Genomic DNA, 22,245 nt, shown 5'->3' on the forward strand with positions numbered 1-22,245 from the left:
TTCATTGATGAATGATAACATTATTATTGTGTTTAAATGACAATTGTCATAAAGTTATGATGGTACACACTCCGGTACAGTAGGGGGCGGTATGCACCTTAAACGTTGGTTGATAGTCCGCCATTAAACTAAAAGAAGAAGAAGAGACGTCATCAGTCCTTCATCCAATCAGTGGAGTTGGCTCCGCATTAGTCCCCGCCCTTCAGAGAAACCGCCATCAGGAAGTTAAACTGAGGAGAGTGACAGATGAACACAGCCCGCTGCTCCACTACGAGGTAAACCTTTCATAGCTTCTCAGCTAACGCGAGCTAAGTGGCAGATTGAACATGTTGGGACCTTTTTGGGGAGTTTGTTGCCGCGCAATGTAAACTGTTCACATCGTTATTACTCTCTTACGCGCGCGCGAACGTAACATTACGGTAACTAACACTGCGCTCAACTCAGCAGACACGTAGCTACATGTTAGTGCGCCTCTATGCTGAGATTCACGGTAAACGCTGCTCCAACATATCTGGTAGAAAACAAATATGAATTAATAAAGTTAATAAAGGTTAATTTAACTTTCCAGATTAACTGCTTCTCGCCTGGAAAGTAGACGAGATAAGGCGGAAGCAGCAGGGGCGATTTCAGCCTACAGGAAGTCAAAGAAACAGTCACTTCCTGTTAGATCTGTAGGCTACTTGTAGTTCACAGACCTCATTTGGATTCATTCATGTGTGTTTGTAAATATATATTTATGTGGAAACTTGCGTTGTGTTTTCTAGAAATATGCTTTATGATTATCAACCACACGAGATTATGTTTTTAGATTACATTTGAAGTGTTCCTTTATGTGTTGATGATGAATGTTTGTGACAAACTGAAGGATGAAGTGTTTCTTTATGTGTTGATGATGAATGTTTGTGATAAACTGAAGGATGAAGTGTTCCTTTATGTGTTGATGATGAATGTTTGTGACAAACTGAAGGATGAAGTGTTTCTTTATGTGTTGATGATGAATGTTTGTGACAAACTGAAGGATGAAGTGTTTCTTTATGTGTTGATGATGAATGTTTGTGATAAACATGAAGGATGAAGTGTTCCTTTATGTGTTGATGATGAATGTTTGTGATAAACTGAAGGATGAAGTGTTCCTTTATGTGTTGATGATGAATGTTTGTGATAAACTGAAGGATGAAGTGTTTCTTTATGTGTTGATGATGAATGTTTCTGATAAACTGAAGGATGAAGTGTTCCTTTATGTGTTGATGTTGAATGTTTGTGATGAACTGAAGGATGAAGTGTTCCTTTATGTGTTGTTGATGAATGTTTGTGATAAACTGAAGGATGAAGTGTTCCTTTGTGTTGATGAATGTTTGTGATAAACTGAAGGATGAAGTGTTCCTTTATGTGTTGTTGATGAATGTTTGTGATGAACTGAAGGATGAAGTGTTCCTTTATGTGTTGATGAATGTTTGTGATAAACTGAAGGATGAAGTGTTTCTTTATGTGTTGATGAATGTTTGTGATGAACTGAAGGATGAAGTGTTTCTTTATGTGTTGTTGAATGTTTGTGATAAACTGAAGGATGAAGTGTTCCTTTGTGTTGATGATGAATGTTTGTGATGAACTGAAGGATGAAGTGTTGATGTGTTGATGTTGAATGTTTGTGATAAACTGAAGGATGAAGTGTTTCTTTGTGTGTTGATGATGAATGTTTGTGATGAACTGAAGGATGAAGTGTTGATGTTGAATGTTTGTGATAAACTGAAGGATGAAGTGTTCCTTTATGTGTTGATGAATGTTTGTGATAAACTGAAGGATGAAGTGTTTCTTTATGTGTTGAATGTTTGTGATAAACTGAAGGATGAAGTGTTCCTTTATGGGTTGATGAATGTTTGTGATAAACTGAAGGATGAAGTGTTCCTTTATGTGTTGATGATGAAGGTTTGTGATAAACTGAAGGATGAAGTGTTTCTTTATGTGTTGATGTTGAATGTTTGTGATAAACTGAAGGATGAAGTGTTCCTTTATGTGTTGATGAATGTTTGTGATAAACTGAAGGATGAAGTGTTCCTTTATGTGTTGATGATGAATGTTTGTGATAAACTGAAGGATGAAGTGTTACTTTATGTGTTGATGTTGAAGGTTTGTGATAAACTGAAGGATGAAGTGTTCCTTTATGTGTTGATGATGAATGTTTGTGATAAACTGAAGGATGAAGTGTTCCTTTATGTGTTGATGATGAATGTTTGTGATAAACTGAAGGATGACGTGTTCCTTTATGTGTTGATGATGAAGGTTTGTGATAAACTGAAGGATGAAGTGTTTCTTTATGTGTTGATGTTGAATGTTTGTGATAAACTGAAGGATGAAGTGTTCCTTTATGTGTTGATGAATGTTTGTGATAAACTGAAGGATGAAGTGTTCCTTTATGTGTTGATGAATGTTTGTGATAAACTGAAGGATGAAGTGTTCCTTTATGTGTTGATGAATGTTTGTGATAAACTGAAGGATGAAGTGTTCCTTTGTGTTGATGATGAATGTTTGTGATAAACTGAAGGATGAAGTGTTCCTTTATGTGTTGATGATGAATGTTTGTGATAAACTGAAGGATGAAGTGTTACTTTATGTGTTGATGTTGAAGGTTTGTGATAAACTGAAGGATGAAGTGTTCCTTTATGTGTTGATGATGAATGTTTGTGATAAACTGAAGGATGAAGTGTTCCTTTATGTGTTGATGATGAATGTTTGTGATAAACTGAAGGATGACGTGTTTCTTTATGTGTTGATGTTGAATGTTTGTGATAAACTGAAGGATGAAGTGTTCCTTTGTGTTGATGATGTACAGAAACAGAGATACATTTAAAGACATTATCTGCTCAACACCAGCGTCCATTAAACCAGTAACACTTCTTTAATGTTTCTTTTGTATTTCTTCTTATCTGTTTACAGAAATTCTCTCATCAACGGAGTTTAAACGTTTTGCCAGAAATCTTCCATAAAGTTCAGCAGCAGAAAACACTGTCTCTGGCGGCCATTTTACTGTGCACCCACGGGCGACATGTGTCATAACAACCCGTCATCAGAACTTTAGTGGCAAACGGTTTGATGATGTCAGCAAATCTGGAGAGCTTTTATCAGCTTTACAACAGAGACTGCTCACAGAAGTGACCTGAGACGATGCTTCCACAACGGTAATAAACCTTTATGTAGTTACACGGTAGAGGTCTGTGATTTGATTTTGTTCTATTTATTTAAGATCTTGTCTCGCATATTTGGGGAATGATTCATATTTTAAATATTTCAACAAATTCTAAAATTGTATTCTAAAGTGACTTCAAACACCTCATGATGAATATAAAATGTGTTGTAAAGAATGTGTTGGTCTCCACTGAGACAGGAAGAAGGCTCATGACCCCGAGGAGGAGCAGCCGTCCCACTGTGCTTTGTGTCGGGACGTCCTGAAGGATCCCGTCTCTACCAGCTGTGGACACTGGTTCTGCAGACGGTGCATCACCTCGTACTGGGACCAGTCTGCTTCATCAGGGGACTCCTCCTGTCCCCAGTGTGGAGAAACATCTGGACTGCAGACAGCCATTGGGACCAGCACTGTGCAAAGTAAGATGTCTCTCTGCTGCATGGAGACGCCAATAAATGATTCATAGATGTGGCCTCAACCATTTTTATGAATAAATGTATTAGTTTTATTTATTGCCCACATGGGATTACAAGACACCACGAGTTTACATTCCTGAGAGGCAGGTAGGTAGACAGGTAGGTAGGTAGACAGCCCATTTAACAGACAGCCACCTGATTTTCTGTCCTTGTTTTGTCCGAGCATTTGATTGTCTCACATTTCTCCTTCTCATTCAGGAGATTGTGGTCTACAGGAGGTTTTAGATGAACACAAGATCAGTCTGAGGAGGAGATGTGAACATGTGACTGAAGGAACTGATAAGAGAGGAAGTGGAACCCCCCTTAACAGGATCTACACTGAGCTCTACATCACAGAGGGACAGAGTGAAGAGGTGAACACCCAACATGAGGTGAGGCAGCTTGAATCAGCTTCCAAGAAGAAGATCCTCCATGACGCTCCGATCAAGTGCCACGACATCTTTAAAGCCTCACCAGACCAACAGACACCCATCAGAGTCGTTCTGACCAACGGCGTCGCCGGCGTTGGAAAAACCTTCTTGGTGCAGAAGTTCACTCTGGACTGGGCCGAGGGTTTGGAGAACCAAGATGTCAGTCTGGTGGTTCTGCTGTCGTTCAGGGAGCTGAACTTGATCAAAGATGAGCAGTACAGTCTTCTCCAGCTGCTCCATGTTTTCCATCCAACATTACAGAAGATCACAGCAGAGGAGCTCTCTGTCTGTAAAGTTCTGTTCATCTTTGATGGTCTGGATGAAACCAGACTTTCATTGGATCTCATCAACAATGAGGTCGTGTCTGATGTCACACAGAAGGCATCGGTCAACGTGCTGCTGACGAACCTCATCGAGGGGAATCTGCTTCCCTCGGCTCTCGTCTGGATAACTTCCAGACCTGCAGCAGCCAATCAGATCCCTCGTAGACGTGTTGACAGGGTAACAGAAGTACGAGGCTTCACCGACCCCCAGAAGGACGAGTACTTCAGGAGGAGGTTCAGTGATGAAGAGCTGTCCAGCAGAATCATCTCACACATCAAGACATCCAGGAGCCTCGACATCATGTGTCTAATCCCAGTCTTCTGCTGGATCACTGCTACAGTTCTGGACCACATGTGGACTACAGACCAGAGAGGAGAGCTGCCCAAGACCCTGACTGACATGTACTCACACTTCCTGCTGGTCCAGACAAAGAGGAAGAAGCAGAAGTACCACGAGGGACAAGAGACGAGTCCTCAGGAGCTGACGGAGGCTGACAGGGAAGTTCTTCTGAAGCTGGGGAGGCTGGCGTTTGAACATCTGGAGAAAGGAAACCTCATGTTCTACCAAGAAGACCTGGAGCAGGTTGGTCTTGATGTCACGGAGGCCTCGGTGTTCTCAGGAGTTTGTACAGAGATCTTCAAAAGAGAGAGCGTGATCTTCGGGGAAACTGTCTACTGCTTTGTTCATCTGAGTGTTCAAGAGTTTCTGGCTGCAGTCTACATGTTCCACTGTTTCACAAACAGGAAGACAGAGGTACTGAAGGACTTCATGGGGAGGGATGATTACCCAGCCCTGGAGGACGTCATGGGGAGGGATGATTCCCCAGCCCTGGAGGACTTCATGGGGAGGGATGATTACCCAGCCCTGGAGGACGTCATGGGGAGGGATGATTACCCAGCCCTGGAGGACTTCATGGGGAGGGATGATTACCCAGCCCTGGAGGACGTCATGGGGAGGGATGATTCCCCAGCCCTGGAGGACTTCATGGGGAGGGATGATTACCCAGCCCTGGAGGACGTCATGGGGAGGGATGATTCCCCAGCCCTGGAGGACTTCATGGGGAGGGATGATTACCCAGCCCTGGAGGACGTCATGGGGAGGGATGATTCCCCAGCCCTGGAGGACTTCATGGGGAGGGATGATTACCCAGCCCTGGAGGACGTCATGGGGAGGGATGATTCCCCAGCCCTGGAGGACTTCCTGAGGAGAGCCATGGAGAGATCCCTCGAAAGTAAAAATGGTCACCTGGACCTGTTTGTCCGCTTCCTTCATGGCCTCTCTCTGGAGTCCAACCAGAGACTCTTAGGAGGCCTGCTGGGTCAGACGGACAACAGTCCAGAAATCATCCAGAGAGCCATCAACAACCTGAAGGAGATGAACAGTTATGAAATCTCTCCTGACAGAAGCATCAACATCTTCCACTGTCTGACGGAGATGAACGACCACTCGGTGCATCAGGAGATCCAAGAGTTCCTGAAGTCGGAGAACCGATCGGAGAAGGAACTCTCAGAGATCCACTGCTCAGCTCTGGCCTACATGCTGCAGATGTCAGAGGAGGTTCTGGATGAGTTGGACTTGAAGAAGTACAACACCTCAGATGAGGGGCGACGGAGACTCATTCCAGCTGTGAGGAACTGCAAGAAAGCTGTGTAAGTCCAGATGTGATTAACTTAATAAATCAGTTTAGATCAGTAGTTTAAACCTTCAAATATACAAACTATCACACCAATGCGTTTTACTGAAAAATAACATTTATTTTTACAATCAACACTTAAAAAGATGAAGGCGATTGCAAATGACAAGATAATACAAAATGTAAAGGTGTTTCATTTTCACTTGTTTACTTCTTTTTTACAAAATGAACCAAAAAACTGGCACAGAGGAAGATCTTGGCTACATAATGAGATTAAATATGACACCATTTTTAAATCATACCCTCTGAACCAAAGATAAATCTATTACGAAGCTTTTTTACAAGATATTTAGTCAGTGCTGATCTAGACCCCTTGTCCCAGATGTGGCGGGAAACCAAACGCAGTGTTCGTAACATCTGGCGGTGCTCGGTGAACGTATTCAGTGTAGATACTGGGTTCATCTCCAACACACGTGTCAAACTCAAGGCCCGCGGACCGAATCCGGCCCGCCACCTCATTTTATGTGGCCCGCGAATCCGCCAGCAAAAAAAATAATAATAATTTAAAAAAATGATTTTTTCTTTTTTTTTTGGACAAATAATTAAAAGTTAGACTTGAAAATAAAAGTATCCCCATGGTCTAAATTATGAGATAGAAAGTTGAAATGATGAGATAGCATGTTGTCTGTGTACCGACATTAAAACGATCACAACAGGTGGACAGGAGAGGCAACAGCCCGAAAAGAGGTTTTCCAACGATTGAAAAAGATCCACAAATAATCCCAAAATGTCCACGAAGAGAAACATTGATGCAGAGGGAAGAAAATGTAATGTCCAAGAATTAAAAGGCAGACTGCAATCACAGCAGAATATATTGACACAGCTACAGCCCAGTGCATGCTGAAGGTATGTGAGCAGAGCTCCGACCAGATACAGACTTTTACAAATGTCAGTTTGTGAAGAAACACCATCGCAGACGAGTTGATGAACTAGCAGCAATCTAACAACACAGCAGCTAAGAGACGAGCAGGTACTTGTGTTTGTAATGAACTGTTGATGAAAGCACAGACAACACGGATACATCATCTATCATGTTCATCAGACCTGACTCTCAGTGAGCAGCTCTTGGATGTAGCTGCATGCACAGGACGACGACAGGGAGGAACATTAGTGATGCAGAGAGGTGAACAAACAGCTTTGAACAAAGTTAATGTCAGAACTTGTGTTTGATATTTGTCTTTGTTATTTTCTTTAATAGTTTGATCTTTGATAGAGTCATGTGGGTTTCTGAACCCTCAATTAAAATGATTTATGTTATAATAACAGAAATGTGTTTAAATATCATTTCTCATTTATATAACTGCATGTACAATATGTTTACACTTGAATAAACAATAATCAAATGCAGAGAGTTATTTAACAATATGTTAGGAGAAGTTAGTGATACAGTCTTACAGTCAACCGGCCCTTTGAGGGAGCGTGATGCTGATGTGGCCCAGAGAAGATGAGTTTGACAGCCTGCTCTACAACCTGGCTGATGTCTGTTCATGAGAATGAATCGTTGCCCCTCTGAAAGAAGCTCTGTGTTTATACACTATGTAGTCTGAATAGAAACAAAATTTTTGTGCGTTTTAGTGTATTTGTCTTTGTAAGTGAACATTGTTACTGCATACGTGAAGCAATGGTAAAACAAGTTTGAGTACTGTGTGCTTCATCACCTACATTGTTTAAACTGCAGGCTTAAATGTCACACCTGTACCCAAATATGGACCTTCATAGTTAAGACACTTTAGTATTTGAGTTACATCAAATATTTTGTGAAATCAAGAACTTTTGATCAAATGGAATTGTGAACATATTTTGGATTTGGAATGTGTGAAAAGTTGGGTGTGATGACTGACACTGTCATGTTGCCTGGTTTATGAGGTGTATGAACCCAAAATATTCAGATTTTGCTGTAAATCAATTGCAATAACCAGATAACATCGATGCTGAAATAACAACATAATGATGTTGATTTGTAAGAAGTCTGAAGCCTTGTTAGGTCTGGCAGCGTTACGACAGGAAAACAACTTTTTAAATGCTTGTTTTCTGAATGGAGTTGAGTTTGATTCGTGCTACGCTATGCTAACATCATAGCAGCAGCTATAGTCTGTGGAATATACACATACATTTATACACATTTCTGTCTGCTTTCAGGTAATGTAGAGCTCTTGGTGACAACAGACGACTTTTTTCCTCCATTAGTTAATATTAGTATGTAATATATTCGTAATATTTCAAATCGAATACGAGAACTTCTTTTGTCATCAAATGCATGAAGTAAATATGAAGTGTCCTCTTTCATCGTTACATTGAACAAATATTTGTGCCATGACAGACTTAGTGAATGTGAACTTTCGGATACTCACTATGAAGTCATTGCCTCAGCTCTGAAGTCCAACCCGTCCCATCTGAGAGAGCTGGACCTGAGTGGCAACTACCTGAAGGATTCAGGAGTGAAGCTGCTGTCTGCTGCACTGGAGAGTCCACACTGTAGACTGGAGACACTGAGGTCAGTTCACTGACTGTACATGGTCTCGTTGTTTTTGTATATCTACAAATCCTTGACTGAGGTTTCCCCAAGCACCAACCTCCAGTTCCTAAACATGAAGCCAAAGCTTCACGTGTTAAAGCTGCATTCTCTCTAGTGTCCACCAGGGGGCGACTCCTCTGGTTGTGTAGAAGTCTGTAGAAGATGACTCTACTTCTCTCTTGATTTATTACCTCAGTAAACATTGTAAACATGAGTTTATGTCTCAATCTCTAGTTTCAAGTCTTCTTCAATACAGCATGATGTTCATTTAGTACATTATGGTCCATTTAGAGTCACACAGACCATAAAGCAGGGGATGCTTTAGGGCGGGGCTACACGCTGATTGACAGGTCGACACCAGAGACGTATACGGTGTCTCTACGTCACTCCTCAGTCCAGATATGGTCACTTCCTGTTCACTGGTTGCACGTCCACATCTTATATTCAGTCTGTGGGTTTCACATCTTTGCTTCATATATTTTTAGGATTTTTCTGAGCACAAAGAAATGTGTGTTGCTCCAAATGACAAAACGTAGAGGCAGTGAATGTCCACAGACTCACGTTGTCCATGACCTGATTTTCATCTCCATCATTGATCCTTCATTCAGACTGGAGGACTGCAGGTTGTCAGAGGTCAGCTGCTCTTCTCTGGCCTCAGCTCTGAAGTCCAACACGTCACCTCTGAGAGAGCTGGACCTGAGTGACAACGACCTGAAGGATTCAGGAGTGAAGCTGCTGTGTGACCTTCTGGAGAGTCCAGACTGCAGACTGGAGACTCTGAGGTCAGTTCAACATTCTCTCCTCCTGTGCAGACATGAAGCTGATATTATACTGATCTTAAAGGACCTTAAAGCCTCAGCGGCAGTAAAAGTTCATTGACTGGCAGAGAAACGTTGAGCTGTAGATTTAAATAAAACATATTTATTCATTTATTGCCTGACATTTGCTCCGTCCCACATGGGATTACAAGACACCACTTTTTTCCAGACATCTTCTGGTCTTGAAAATACAAAACATGAAGAAGAAAATAAAAACACAAACTTGGCAAAGAGCTATTTTTTCCTCTTCTTCCAGACTTTCTGCAGATACCTGGCTAAGTTATATGTTCCACTTTTAAACAGCCATCTCAGTCTTTGTGCATCATCCATATTTATAAAATCTATGTTTGACTTACCAAACAAAGCATCGCAGTGTTCACGGTAAAAAAGGAGAGTAGAAAACAAGATGGAACTCGTTGTTGATATCGTTTAGAGAACACATCGGACGGATCGGCTTTTCTTCTTCTACAATCTGGACCAAGATAGTTTCAACAGTCGAAGGTAAAACACCAGATGACATATGATCATATACGACATAATCCTCTGAACCAAATTCACTTTTTATCATCGTAAAAATACACAACTTTGGAAAACACAGATTCTATAAAAACAACAATGTTGAGCTTTTTGTTTTTAAAAAAAGCCTCAACAAACCAAGAGTTGCAAAACAATGTTCATAAATCGTTAGACACCCAAAAAATATTTAGTTATATTATTTATTTGACATAAATATAATATATTCTAGATTTTCATCTTGTATTCTCCATCAGGTTTTCTTCAGTAAATGATCAAAGTTACTAAACACAATGAATAAATATCTCTATCACACAACAAATGTTTTCAGTATTTTGCTTTTTCCTCATTTTTATGAAGCTATTTGATGCTTAAACTGAAGCTGCTTTGATGTTATGACTCCACTATTCCTAAAATACATAACTTTTGTTCACATATTCTCCTAAAATGTCCTCCTGACACATTTGGTATCTTTGTTAACGTTGTGTTCTTGAGTGGAATCTGAAATGAGTTTCTGTGTTTTTATCTCTTTGTGTTGGGCTGACATGAGTTTAGATGGAGCTGGCAGAGTTCAAGTGAAGTCACTTGGTCTTTATTGAAGCAGCAGCACGTTGTCATTAGTGTTAATGAGCTCTCATTCACTTCTTGTACCTCAGTGTTGAACCTGCATTCAGCTCATGTGTTTGGAGTTTCCATCTTCTAAACGTCTCCGTTCTAAACGCCTGACACTGAATGAACATTGTCCTCTGAACTTACATCATTGATCCTTCATTCAGTCTGAGGCGCTGCAGGTTGTCAGAGGTCAGCTGCTCTTCTCTGGCCTCAGCTCTGAAGTCCAACACGTCACCTCTGAGAGAGCTGGACCTGAGTGACAACAACCTGAAGGATTCAGGAGTGAAGCTGCTGTGTGACCTTCTGGAGAGTCCAGACTGCAGACTGGAGACTCTGAGGTCAGTCCACGCTTCAGCTCCACTGATGAATCTTTACTCCATATTATTCTTCCTGTACGTTTGTGGATGTGAATGTGGTTCTATAACAGAAATAAGACTTCAACATTAAAATGTGGCACATTTCTACACTGATAATATTCTCCCACTTAAAATGAGGCTGAACATGTGTATGCAGCAGATAAATACAAACCGCTCAACCAAAATATGATTCAAAGCAACGTCAAACCAAATGCTAATTATCATAAAGCAACAATTCAATTAGTTCAAAATCTGCATCCCTCACACGCTGAATCAGCTCCAAACACTTGACTTTAAAGTGTAATAAAAGTGGACTAACCCTCGGCTGCATGCACCATGAACACAAGAACCGGGTCCACTGATCTCCCACAGAACTCGAGAAAAAACCCAAAACCTGAGAGAAAGATCAGTACATCTGTTGATGCTGTTCCTTAACGAGCTAAAGAAGATGAATCTATGCTATTCCTATTTGTTTCATCAACCTTTGAACCTCATTGATGTTCAAACATAACTTACACCCATGAAGTTGTTCTTTTTTGTTCATACTTTTATTTTTCCTGGACTAAATGTACGTTTTGTTCACACCTGGCCGTGGCACCGTAGCGTGAGCTTCTGCAGATGGCGTGTGAGCTCCGAGCATGAACAAAAGGTGTTTCTACTCAACGTGCTTTTAATTGCATTCTTCTCTGAAACACCAGAGGACGAACAAACTAAATGAACTGTGAAGAATCAGGAAGACAACCAGTGTAACGCCATAAACCAACCTCCACAACCAAGAGGAGGAACTGTTATTGTCTGTGAACTCATATCTCATGTTCATGAATACTCGATTACCTTCATTGTAAAGAAACTGCAGAAAATGTCCAACGTTAGCTGTTAAAGTACATCACATGTTTGGTAAACGCTAATCTGTGTACAGAAGATCATCTGAACTCATATTCAACTTGATACAGTTTACTCTCTGAAGTGGAACTATTTATTGCGGTGTGTGTTTCTACTCATGATAAAATAGAGGGCGGATATTATGATGAAGTAACAGAATGATGAAGTCAGCTCCACATTTACAACCTGAACACATGATTGGATTATAAATTGATTTTCATCTCCATCATTGATCCTTCATTCAGTCTGAGGTGCTGCAGGTTGTCAGAGGTCAGCTGCTCTTCTCTGGCCTCAGCTCTGAAGTCCAACACGTCACCTCTGACACATCTGGACCTGAGTGACAACGACCTGGAGGATTCAGGAGTGAAGCTGCTGTGTGACCTTCTGGAGAGTCCAGACTGCAGACTGGAGACTCTGAGGTCAGTCCAACATTCTCTCCTCCTGTGCAGACATGAAGCTGATATTATACTGATCTTAAAGGACCTTAAAGCCTCAGCGGCAGTAAAAGTTCATTGACTGTGGCAGAGAAACGTTGAGCTGTAGATTTAAATAAAACATATTTATTCATTTATTGCCTGACATTTGCTCCGTCCCACATGGGATTACAAGACACCACTTTTTTCCAGACATCTTCTGGTCTTGAAAATACAAAACATGAAGAAGAAAATAAAAACACAAACTTGGCAAAGAGCTATTTTTTCCTCTTCTTCCAGACTTTCTGCAGATACCTGGCTAAGTTATATGTTCCACTTTTAAACAGCCATCTCAGTCTTTGTGCATCATCCATATTTATAAAATCTATGTTTGACTTACCAAACAAAGCATCGCAGTGTTCACGGTAAAAAAGGAGAGTAGAAAACAAGATGGAACTCGTTGTTGATATCGTTTAGAGAACACATCGGACGGATCGGCTTTTCTTCTTCTACAATCTGGACCAAGATAGTTTCAACAGTCGAAGGTAAAACACCAGATGACATATGATCATATACGACATAATCCTCTTAACCAAATTCACTTTTTATCATCGTAAAAATACACAACTTTGGAAAACACAGATTCTATAAAAACAACAATGTTGAGCTTTTTGTTTTAAAAAAAAGCCTCAACAAACCAAGAGTTGCAAAACAATGTTCATAAATCGTTAGACACCCAAAAAATATTTAGTTATATTATTTATTTGACATAATATAATATATTCTAGATTTTCATCTTGTATTCTCCATCAGGTTTTCTTCAGTAAATGATCAAAGTTACTAAACACAATGAATAAATATCTCTATCACACAACAAATGTTTTCAGTATTTTGCTTTTTCCTCATTTTTATGAAGCTATTTGATGCTTAAACTGAAGCTGCTTTGATGTTATGACTCCACTATTCCTAAAATACATAACTTTTGTTCACATATTCTCCTAAAATGTCCTCCTGACACATTTGGTATCTTTGTTAACGTTGTGTTCTTGAGTGGAATCTGAAATGAGTTTCTGTGTTTTTATCTCTTTGTGTTGGGCTGACATGAGTTTAGATGGAGCTGGCAGAGTTCAAGTGAAGTCACTTGGTCTTTATTGAAGCAGCAGCACGTTGTCATTAGTGTTAATGAGCTCTCATTCACTTCTTGTACCTCAGTGTTGAACCTGCATTCAGCTCATGTGTTTGGAGTTTCCATCTTCTAAACGTCTCCGTTCTAAACGCCTGACACTGAATGAACATTGTCCTCTGAACTTACATCATTGATCCTTCATTCAGACTGGAGGGCTGCGAGTTGTCAGAGGTCAGCTGCTCTTCTCTGGCCTCAGCTCTGAAGTCCAACACGTCACCTCTGAGAGATCTGGACCTGAGTTACAACGACCTGGAGGATTCAGGAGTGAAGCTGCTGTGTGACCTTCTGGAGAGTCCAGACTGCAGACTGGAGACTCTGAGGTCAGTCCACGCTTCAGCTCCACTGATGAATCTTTACTCCATATTATTCTTCCTGTACGTTTGTGGATGTGAATGTGGTTCTATAACAGAAATAAGACTTCAACATTAAAATGTGGCACATTTCTACACTGATAATATTCTCCCACTTAAAATGAGGCTGAACACGTGTATGCAGCAGATAAATACAAACCGCTCAACCAAAATATGATTGAAAGCAACGTCAAACCAAATGCTAATTATCATAAAGCAACAATTCAATTAGTTCAAAATCTGCATCCCTCACACGCTAAATCAGCTCCAAACACTTGACTTTAAAGTGTAATAAAAGTGGACTAACCCTCGGCTGCATGCACCATGAACACAAGAACCGGGTCCACTGATCTCCCACAGAACTCGAGAAAAAACCCAAAACCTGAGAGAAAGATCAGTACATCTGTTGATGCTGTTCCTTAACGAGCTAAAGAAGATGAATCTATGCTATTCCTATTTGTTTCATCAACCTTTGAACCTCATTGATGTTCAAACATAACTTACACCCATGAAGTTGTTCTTTTTTGTTCATACTTTTATTTTTCCTGGACTAAATGTACGTTTTGTTCACACCTGGCCGTGGCACCGTAGCGTGAGCTTCTGCAGATGGCGTGTGAGCTCCGAGCATGAACAAAAGGTGTTTCTACTCAACGTGCTTTTAATTGCATTCTTCTCTGAAACACCAGAGGACGAACAAACTAAATGAACTGTGAAGAATCAGGAAGACAACCAGTGTAACGCCATAAACCAACCTCCACAACCAAGAGGAGGAACTGTTATTGTCTGTGAACTCATATCTCATGTTCATGAATACTCGATTACCTTCATTGTAAAGAAACTGCAGAAAATGTCCAACGTTAGCTGTTAAAGTACATCACATGTTTGGTAAACGCTAATCTGTGTACAGAAGATCATCTGAACTCATATTCAACTTGATACAGTTTACTCTCTGAAGTGGAACTATTTATTGCGGTGTGTGTTTCTACTCATGATAAAATAGAGGGCGGATATTATGATGAAGTAACAGAATGATGAAGTCAGCTCCACATTTACAACCTGAACACATGATTGGATTATAAATTGATTTTCATCTCCATCATTGATCCTTCATTCAGACTGGAGGACTGCAGGTTGTCAGAGGTCAGCTGCTCTTCTCTGGCCTCAGCTCTGAAGTCCAACACGTCACCTCTGAGACATCTGGACCTGAGTGACAACAACCTGAAGGATTCAGGAGTGAAGCTGCTGTGTGACCTTCTGGAGAGTCCAGACTGCAGACTGGAGACTCTGAGGTCAGTCCAACATTCTCTCCTCCTGTGCAGACATGAAGCTGATATTATACTGATCTTAAAGGACCTTAAAGCCTCAGCGGCAGTAAAAGTTCATTGACTGGCAGAGAAACGTTGAGCTGTAGATTTAAATGAAACATATTTATTCATTTATTGCCTGACATTTGCTCCGTCCCACATGGGATTACAAGACACCACTTTTTTCCAGACATCTTCTGGTCTTGAAAATACAAAACATGAAGAAGAAAATAAAAACACAAACTTGGCAAAGAGCTATTTTTTCCTCTTCTTCCAGACTTTCTGCAGATACCTGGCTAAGTTATATGTTCCACTTTTAAACAGCCATCTCAGTCTTTGTGCATCATCCATATTTATAAAATCTATGTTTGACTTACCAAACAAAGCATCGCAGTGTTCACGGTAAAAAAGGAGAGTAGAAAACAAGATGGAACTCGTTGTTGATATCGTTTAGAGCAGGGGTTCTTAACCTTTTTGACCTCGGGGCCCAACTTTTCAAGTACAAAGTGTCCCGGGGCCCACTCTGACTATATGCATCAAAAGTGTCAGACAACCTGTAGGTCATACAGAAACAGAGCAGTGGGCCTTTGGAGTCAGTAAAAATTTAAGATTTTTGTCCGCATAAAATAAAAAAGTATGTTTCAGTATAAATAACTGCCGGTGGCTGTATCTGTACAGGTAAAGGACAGTATAGGGCTGTAACTACACTATCAGTGAACAACTGCCTCAAATTTGAAGAAGATTGGACAAAGTATGACCATTCTACAGAGTTTCTTCATGAAGAGATCCAGGCGGAGCTCTAAAAGGACATTTGGAGACCCAAATGGACACATGGTAACCACATGATATTCTGACACACTAAAGGTGTTTCTCCCTTTATATTTTGAGATTATATTATTTTCCTTTTATTTTTAGCCTTTGCAAATTGCAAAAACTATGTATATATGGTCGAAGACATGGTGTGTGAGTAGCGGACTTGCTGTGCTTAATGGCTGAGACCGAGCGCACGATCGAGAATGAGAATAGCTCAGTTACGCAAACGTTGGTTGACGGCTTATGGAAGAGGAGGATAAGGTTTGTACTATAAGTACTAGCGTTTTCTGAAGGCAGTAGCTCCATGGTAACATCCGCTAGCACGTTGTCGGGTCTGTAATGTGTCTTTTTCCGTCGAAATGCTGCGAGATACGACTTGCAGCGGTTATGGCGACTTTGGACAGTGTGTGTGTGGGCTCCTTTTGTGGAGAAACCATAAGAAATGAAAGAAAACCGATGATTTCTTTGCAAGGATGAGGATTTTGGGCATGCTGGGACATCAAACACTGACATGTTTTGTGACGTATTTGCGCAAACAAGCCGTAGGACCGGAAGGGGAGGGGATCGAGGATGCCGGTGTTGAACAGGCAAAACCCTTGTTAAATAAATGAGATGATAGAATGTGATGATCACAAAGACATTTATTATCATGTGTATGTAAACCTGCATACACAACAAGAAGCCCAACAGACTTTCCCACGAGCGTTGGATGTTTCGTCGCTTGGTGTCGCTTTATTTTTGAAGGCTTCAGAGCTTCGTTTGATAGCATTAGCTCACATTCCACACACTGAGCACTCGGCTCTGCCTCGTTGCCTCCGTTCACAAAGCCGTACTTAAGAAAGTCAGGGTTGTACTTGCACACACATTTAGACTTTTGGGGGGTATGGCACCACTGTCGTCTTCATTTTTTCTTTTTAATAACTTATCCATAACTTTCGCTACAGGCGAGCGGCTAGCTGAGTGTCTTCTTCTGCTTATTGCAGCTTGTTAAACAACTGACTGACGCATTACCGCCACCAGGTGGTGGGAAGCTGTATTGTAACTGAGCGTCTCATGGATAACAGTGATATCTCTGGTGTCTTCAATTGATAACCTATGCGGTCCCGCGGTCCTGCGGCCCACAGGTGCAAAACTGAAAGTTTTTCGCGGCCCTCTAGGTGGCGCTCGCGGCCCAATCATGGGCCGCGGCCCTATGGTTAAGAATCACTGGTTTAGAGAACACATCGGACGGATCGGCTTTTCTTCTTCTACAATCTGGACCAAGATAGTTTCAACAGTCGAAGGTAAAACACCAGATGACATATGATCATATACGACATAATCCTCTGAACCAAATTCACTTTTTATCATCGTAAAAATACACAACTTTGGAAAACACAGATTCTATAAAAACAACAATGTTGAGCTTTTTGTTTAAAAAAAAGCCTCAACAAACCAAGAGTTGCAAAACAATGTTCATAAATCGTTAGACACCGAAAAAATATTTAGTTATATTATTTATTTGACATAATATAATATATTCTAGATTTTCATCTTGTATTCTCCATCAGGTTTTCTTCAGTAAATGATCAAAGTTACTAAACACAATGAATAAATATCTCTATCACACAACAAATGTTTTCAGTATTTTGCTTTTTCCTCATTTTTATGAAGCTATTTGATGCTTAAACTGAAGCTGCTTTGATGTTATGACTCCACTATTCCTAAAATACATAACTTTTGTTCACATATTCTCCTAAAATGTCCTCCTGACACATTTGGTATCTTTGTTAACGTTGTGTTCTTGAGTGGAATCTGAAATGAGTTTCTGTGTTTTTATCTCTTTGTGTTGGGCTGACATGAGTTTAGATGGAGCTGGCAGAGTTCAAGTGAAGTCACTTGGTCTTTATTGAAGCAGCAGCACGTTGTCATTAGTGTTAATGAGCTCTCATTCACTTCTTGTACCTCAGTGTTGAACCTGCATTCAGCTCATGTGTTTGGAGTTTCCATCTTCTAAACGTCTCCGTTCTAAACGCCTGACACTGAATGAACATTGTCCTCTGAACTTACATCATTGATCCTTCATTCAGACTGGAGGACTGCAGGTTGTCAGAGGTCAGCTGCTCTTCTCTGGCCTCAGCTCTGAAGTCCAACACGTCACCTCTGAGAGAGCTGGACCTGAGTTACAACATCCTGGAGGATTCAGGAGTGAAGCTGCTGTGTGACCTTCTGGAGAGTCCAGACTGCAGACTGGAGATTCTGAGGTCAGTCCACGCTTCAGCTCCACTGATGAATCTTTACTCCATATTATTCTTCCTGTACGTTTGTGGATGTGAATGTGCTTCTATAACAGAAATAAGACTTCAACATTAAAATGTGGCACATTTCTACACTGATAATATTCTCCCACTTAAAATGAGGCTGAACACGTGTATGCAGCAGATAAATACAAACCGCTCAACCAAAATATGATTGAAAGCAACGTCAAACCAAATGCTAATTATCATAAAGCAACAATTCAATTAGTTCAAAATCTGCATCCCTCACACGCTGAATCAGCTCCAAACACTTGACTTTAAAGTGTAATAAAAGTGGACTAACCCTCGGCTGCATGCACCATGAACACAAGAACCGGGTCCACTGATCTCCCACAGAACTCGAGAAAAAACCCAAAACCTGAGAGAAAGATCAGTACATCTGTTGATGCTGTTCCTTAACGAGCTGAAGAAGATGAATCTATGCTATTCCTATTTGTTTCATCAACCTTTGAACCTCATTGATGTTCAAACATAACTTACACCCATGAAGTTGTTCTTTTTTGTTCATACTTTTATTTTTCCTGGACTAAATGTACGTTTTGTTCACACCTGGCCGTGGCACCGTAGCGTGAGCTTCTGCAGATGGCGTGTGAGCTCCGAGCATGAACAAAAGGTGTTTCTACTCAACGTGCTTTTAATTGCATTCTTCTCTGAAACACCAGAGGACGAACAAACTAAATGAACTGTGAAGAATCAGGAAGACAACCAGTGTAACGCCATAAACCAACCTCCACAACCAAGAGGAGGAACTGTTATTGTCTGTGAACTCATATCTCATGTTCATGAATACTCGATTACCTTCATTGTAAAGAAACTGCAGAAAATGTCCAACGTTAGCTGTTAAAGTACATCACATGTTTGGTAAACGCTAATCTGTGTACAGAAGATCATCTGAACTCATATTCAACTTGATACAGTTTACTCTCTGAAGTGGAACTATTTATTGCGGTGTGTGTTTCTACTCATGATAAAATAGAGGGCGGATATTATGATGAAGTAACAGAATGATGAAGTCAGCTCCACATTTACAACCTGAACACATGATTGGATTATAAATTGATTTTCATCTCCATCATTGATCCTTCATTCAGACTGGAGGACTGCGAGTTGTCAGAGGTCAGCTGCTCTTCTCTGGCCTCAGCTCTGAAGTCCAACACGTCACCTCTGAGACATCTGGACCTGAGTTACAACAACCTGAAGGATTCAGGAGTGAAGCTGCTGTGTGACCTTCTGGAGAGTCCAGACTGCAGACTGGAGACTCTGAGGTCAGTGAGGGGGTCCGAGTCAGTCCGTGCAGGTTCAGCAGTGTTGTTAATAAAACACAGGGCGGTTTACTCACAGTGAGGGTTTCCCTCCTTTTTCTCCCTTTGAGCTCATCGAGTGCAGTTCCTCTGATGTTTCTTTTCTTTCATTTCTCCACAAACAATAAAATAAAAGCTGACAAAGCAAAGCAAGTTGTTAGAAGTCGTTGGATTTCACAGTCGAGTGAATAAAGGTCGTTGGTTTTGTTTTCCTGTGATGTTATTTCCTCTAAAGCACGCTCACAACATGAATGTGACCTGATCATGAAGCAGATTAGTTGCTTCATATTAGGACCATGAAGCTGGCTCACTCAAAGAACCAACAATTATTTAAAACTTGATCATAACTTCTGGGATTGTGTTCCTCCCGACAGGTTGGGTGACAGGTTGATCACTAAGAAACACAAACAATGTGAGTATTGAAAGAATGTCCCCATTCAAGCTATTCTACATTCAAATCTGATCTGAATGAGCCTCGTCGTAACAAAAAGTATTTTCTATTCTGTTCGAGCTGTTTGAAGACGTTCGTCTGCGAATGTTTCTCTTTCTCTTCTTCTCTCCATCAGGTGACGCCGACGGCAAACTGGATGTGAAAACAAATGTGCCCGACAAAGAGGTGAGGGAGCAGCAGCTGAAGAGCGTGAAGGTGATTTCTTGAGGTTTCTCTACGGAGTAAATGTCATTATTGTGTACCAGGGGAACAGAGGAAAGAGAACTGTGGCTTGTTACTTGATTTCTCTTGAAAGAACTGACTTTGTGCCTTCTTAGTTCCAGGCTCCATCCTCATTCTCACCTGAACACACAGCAGAATCTTCATACAGGTAATCCTATGAAAGACACGATTCCAGCTTCTTTCACGGTTCATCAAGTTGTGATTCTAAACGAAGGGCTGTTGTGTGTGGGGAGCAAGTCAAAACAGGACCTGGACCTTATTCATGAAACTGTGTAGGATCCATATGAAAACAAGAATCAGATTCATAAAACTGTGCATGCATTCATTCACGGTTCAGGCACTGGTTCAGGTGGCTTTGAACACAAAAGGCGACATTGAAACGATGAGGAACTGACAGAAGAACAAAGGGTCTGGGCCGGTCTATAGAGAGAGAGCTTGATGAGGGAATGAGATGCAGGTGAGGAGGGAAGTGGGAACAACATCTCAAGAACAATTGTCTTGCGAGTATGTTCACAACAAGTAATACATGCTGCTGATGCTCATAATCAAGAAGAATCTTCCCGGTAATGTGTCTGACCAATGACGGAACAGCTTTCTCTCACATGGCATTAGTCTTGAACGTCTCTGCGTGAACACAAACAAGCCGAGGAGCAAATGCAACCACTGTACGAAGTTAGTCTCTGAATCGACAAAGCAAACAAACTACGGGTCTGAAAACGCCCGAAATAGAGTGGAGTTGTCCCCTGGGTGTCATCACGCTTTACACTCCGATCAGTCTGTGCTGCACATGGACACCTGTGAGTGGAAACAGATCATGTGACTAACAGGCCAATAGATGCTTCTTATATTCATTCATCCTCTCCGTGTCCTACAGGTTCAGGTGTCCTGGTCCAGGTGTGTTCCAGTGTTCTTTGACTGGACTGGTGTTTGTTATGGCTCAAGAGGCAGAGCTGCTGTACAGGACTGTCCAATGGGATGAGGGCCTCCTCCAGTCAGCTGGCAAGAAGGCTGCAGGGCCGCTGTTCGACATCAAGAGCTCCGAGGATGCTGCAGTCTGTGAGCTCCGCCTCCCACACTGTGAAACAAAGCACGGTAAAGACATGGCTGTCTTCAGTGTTCAGGGACAAATCTCCAAAACTACAAAGAGTCGTATTAATGTGTAAAACCAGCTGCATCTGGTGACATGCAAAAAATACATTATAATGGTGGTAACACTCAATGCACAGATCCAGACAGATCACATGTGGGAAAATAATGATGAATTCAAAAAGAATAGTGAAAGGATAGGGGCGGAGTGGGAGGCTCCAGAGTCAACTGGCTAACACACTTCATGCAAACTCAAAAACAAGCAGTGATGTAAGCAGCAAATCAGCTCAATCTTCCGTTAGCTGTTAGCGGTTAGCCACCCACACCGTCTAAAACAACAGAAGTGATCCACAGAGCAGCTGCAGAGAGGTACTCAGCAGGGTGTGTACTGGTGGCTTCGTTAGCTGCCAAACTCATCGTCCATGCCGTGAGTCTTTAGGCCAAACACACCGCAGACTGTTATCCCTCCGCTGTGTCTCTTGCTGCATAGTAGTCGTTGGGGGGTCGGTGATGCACTCAGCTGGGGTGTCACTAGGGGCCGGGGGTTTGTTGAGAGTGGTGGGTTAGCAGGCAGTCGATGGCAGTATGAAACAGGCAACAAAAGTTGTTTTGAGGAAGTGTGAGTCACTGCAACCACAAGAAGTCCTTGAGAATGCAGCCATAACTGAAATATTATGCAGTCAGCTGTAGCAGAAGCTGAGATTAGCCGTGGACAGACACAGAGCTGCACACTCACTCAATCACAGGCACGCATGAGACCAATCGCATGATTCTCCTGGCAGAGACAAAAATTACAAATTGAACTAGAGTGGTAAGAAATGAATTAGTTTGGGATGAACCTGTTTCAGCAACAATGAATGAAGGTTTAACAGCTCTTTGCTCCCACAGCGTTGGTCTTTGACGGCCTGTTGTCCGTCGTCCACATCACTGATGATGGAATGACAATCCTGGAGCCGCTGGAGATTACGGATACTCATGTGGTGGTGAAGGTCCCTAACCTCTCCGCTTTTGGCCTCGTCTGGGATTTCGTCAGGAGGTTTCT

At 41.5% G+C, this 22,245-nt stretch overlaps 1 protein-coding gene across 1 annotated transcript in view; it reads left to right on the forward strand.

Moving 5' to 3' along the window:
* Nucleotides 1-231: 231 nt before the first annotated feature.
* The window catches only part of LOC306782372 (uncharacterized protein), a 27,341-nt gene continuing 5,327 nt past the window's right edge, over nt 232-22,245 (forward strand). Inside the window, exons 1-18 of the mRNA XM_079275702.1 lie at nt 232-275; nt 2,935-3,176; nt 3,383-3,600; nt 3,856-5,205; nt 5,542-6,040; nt 8,405-8,578; nt 9,208-9,381; nt 10,707-10,880; nt 12,026-12,199; nt 13,526-13,699; nt 14,845-15,018; nt 17,916-18,089; nt 19,235-19,408; nt 19,819-19,856; nt 20,011-20,090; nt 20,213-20,265; nt 20,992-21,209; nt 22,092-22,245. The exon at nt 22,092-22,245 is cut by the window's right edge and continues 112 nt beyond it. Of these exons, the coding sequence (XP_079131828.1) occupies nt 3,163-3,176; nt 3,383-3,600; nt 3,856-5,205; nt 5,542-6,040; nt 8,405-8,578; nt 9,208-9,381; nt 10,707-10,880; nt 12,026-12,199; nt 13,526-13,699; nt 14,845-15,018; nt 17,916-18,089; nt 19,235-19,408; nt 19,819-19,856; nt 20,011-20,090; nt 20,213-20,265; nt 20,992-21,209; nt 22,092-22,245 (4,016 nt within the window). The 5' untranslated portion in view covers nt 232-275; nt 2,935-3,162. The remainder of the gene's footprint in view (nt 276-2,934; nt 3,177-3,382; nt 3,601-3,855; nt 5,206-5,541; nt 6,041-8,404; nt 8,579-9,207; nt 9,382-10,706; nt 10,881-12,025; nt 12,200-13,525; nt 13,700-14,844; nt 15,019-17,915; nt 18,090-19,234; nt 19,409-19,818; nt 19,857-20,010; nt 20,091-20,212; nt 20,266-20,991; nt 21,210-22,091) is intronic.

Source organism: Melanostigma gelatinosum, assembly GCF_949748355.1.
Source record: "Melanostigma gelatinosum genome assembly, chromosome: 9".
Classification (NCBI taxonomy): domain Eukaryota; kingdom Metazoa; phylum Chordata; class Actinopteri; order Perciformes; family Zoarcidae; genus Melanostigma; species Melanostigma gelatinosum.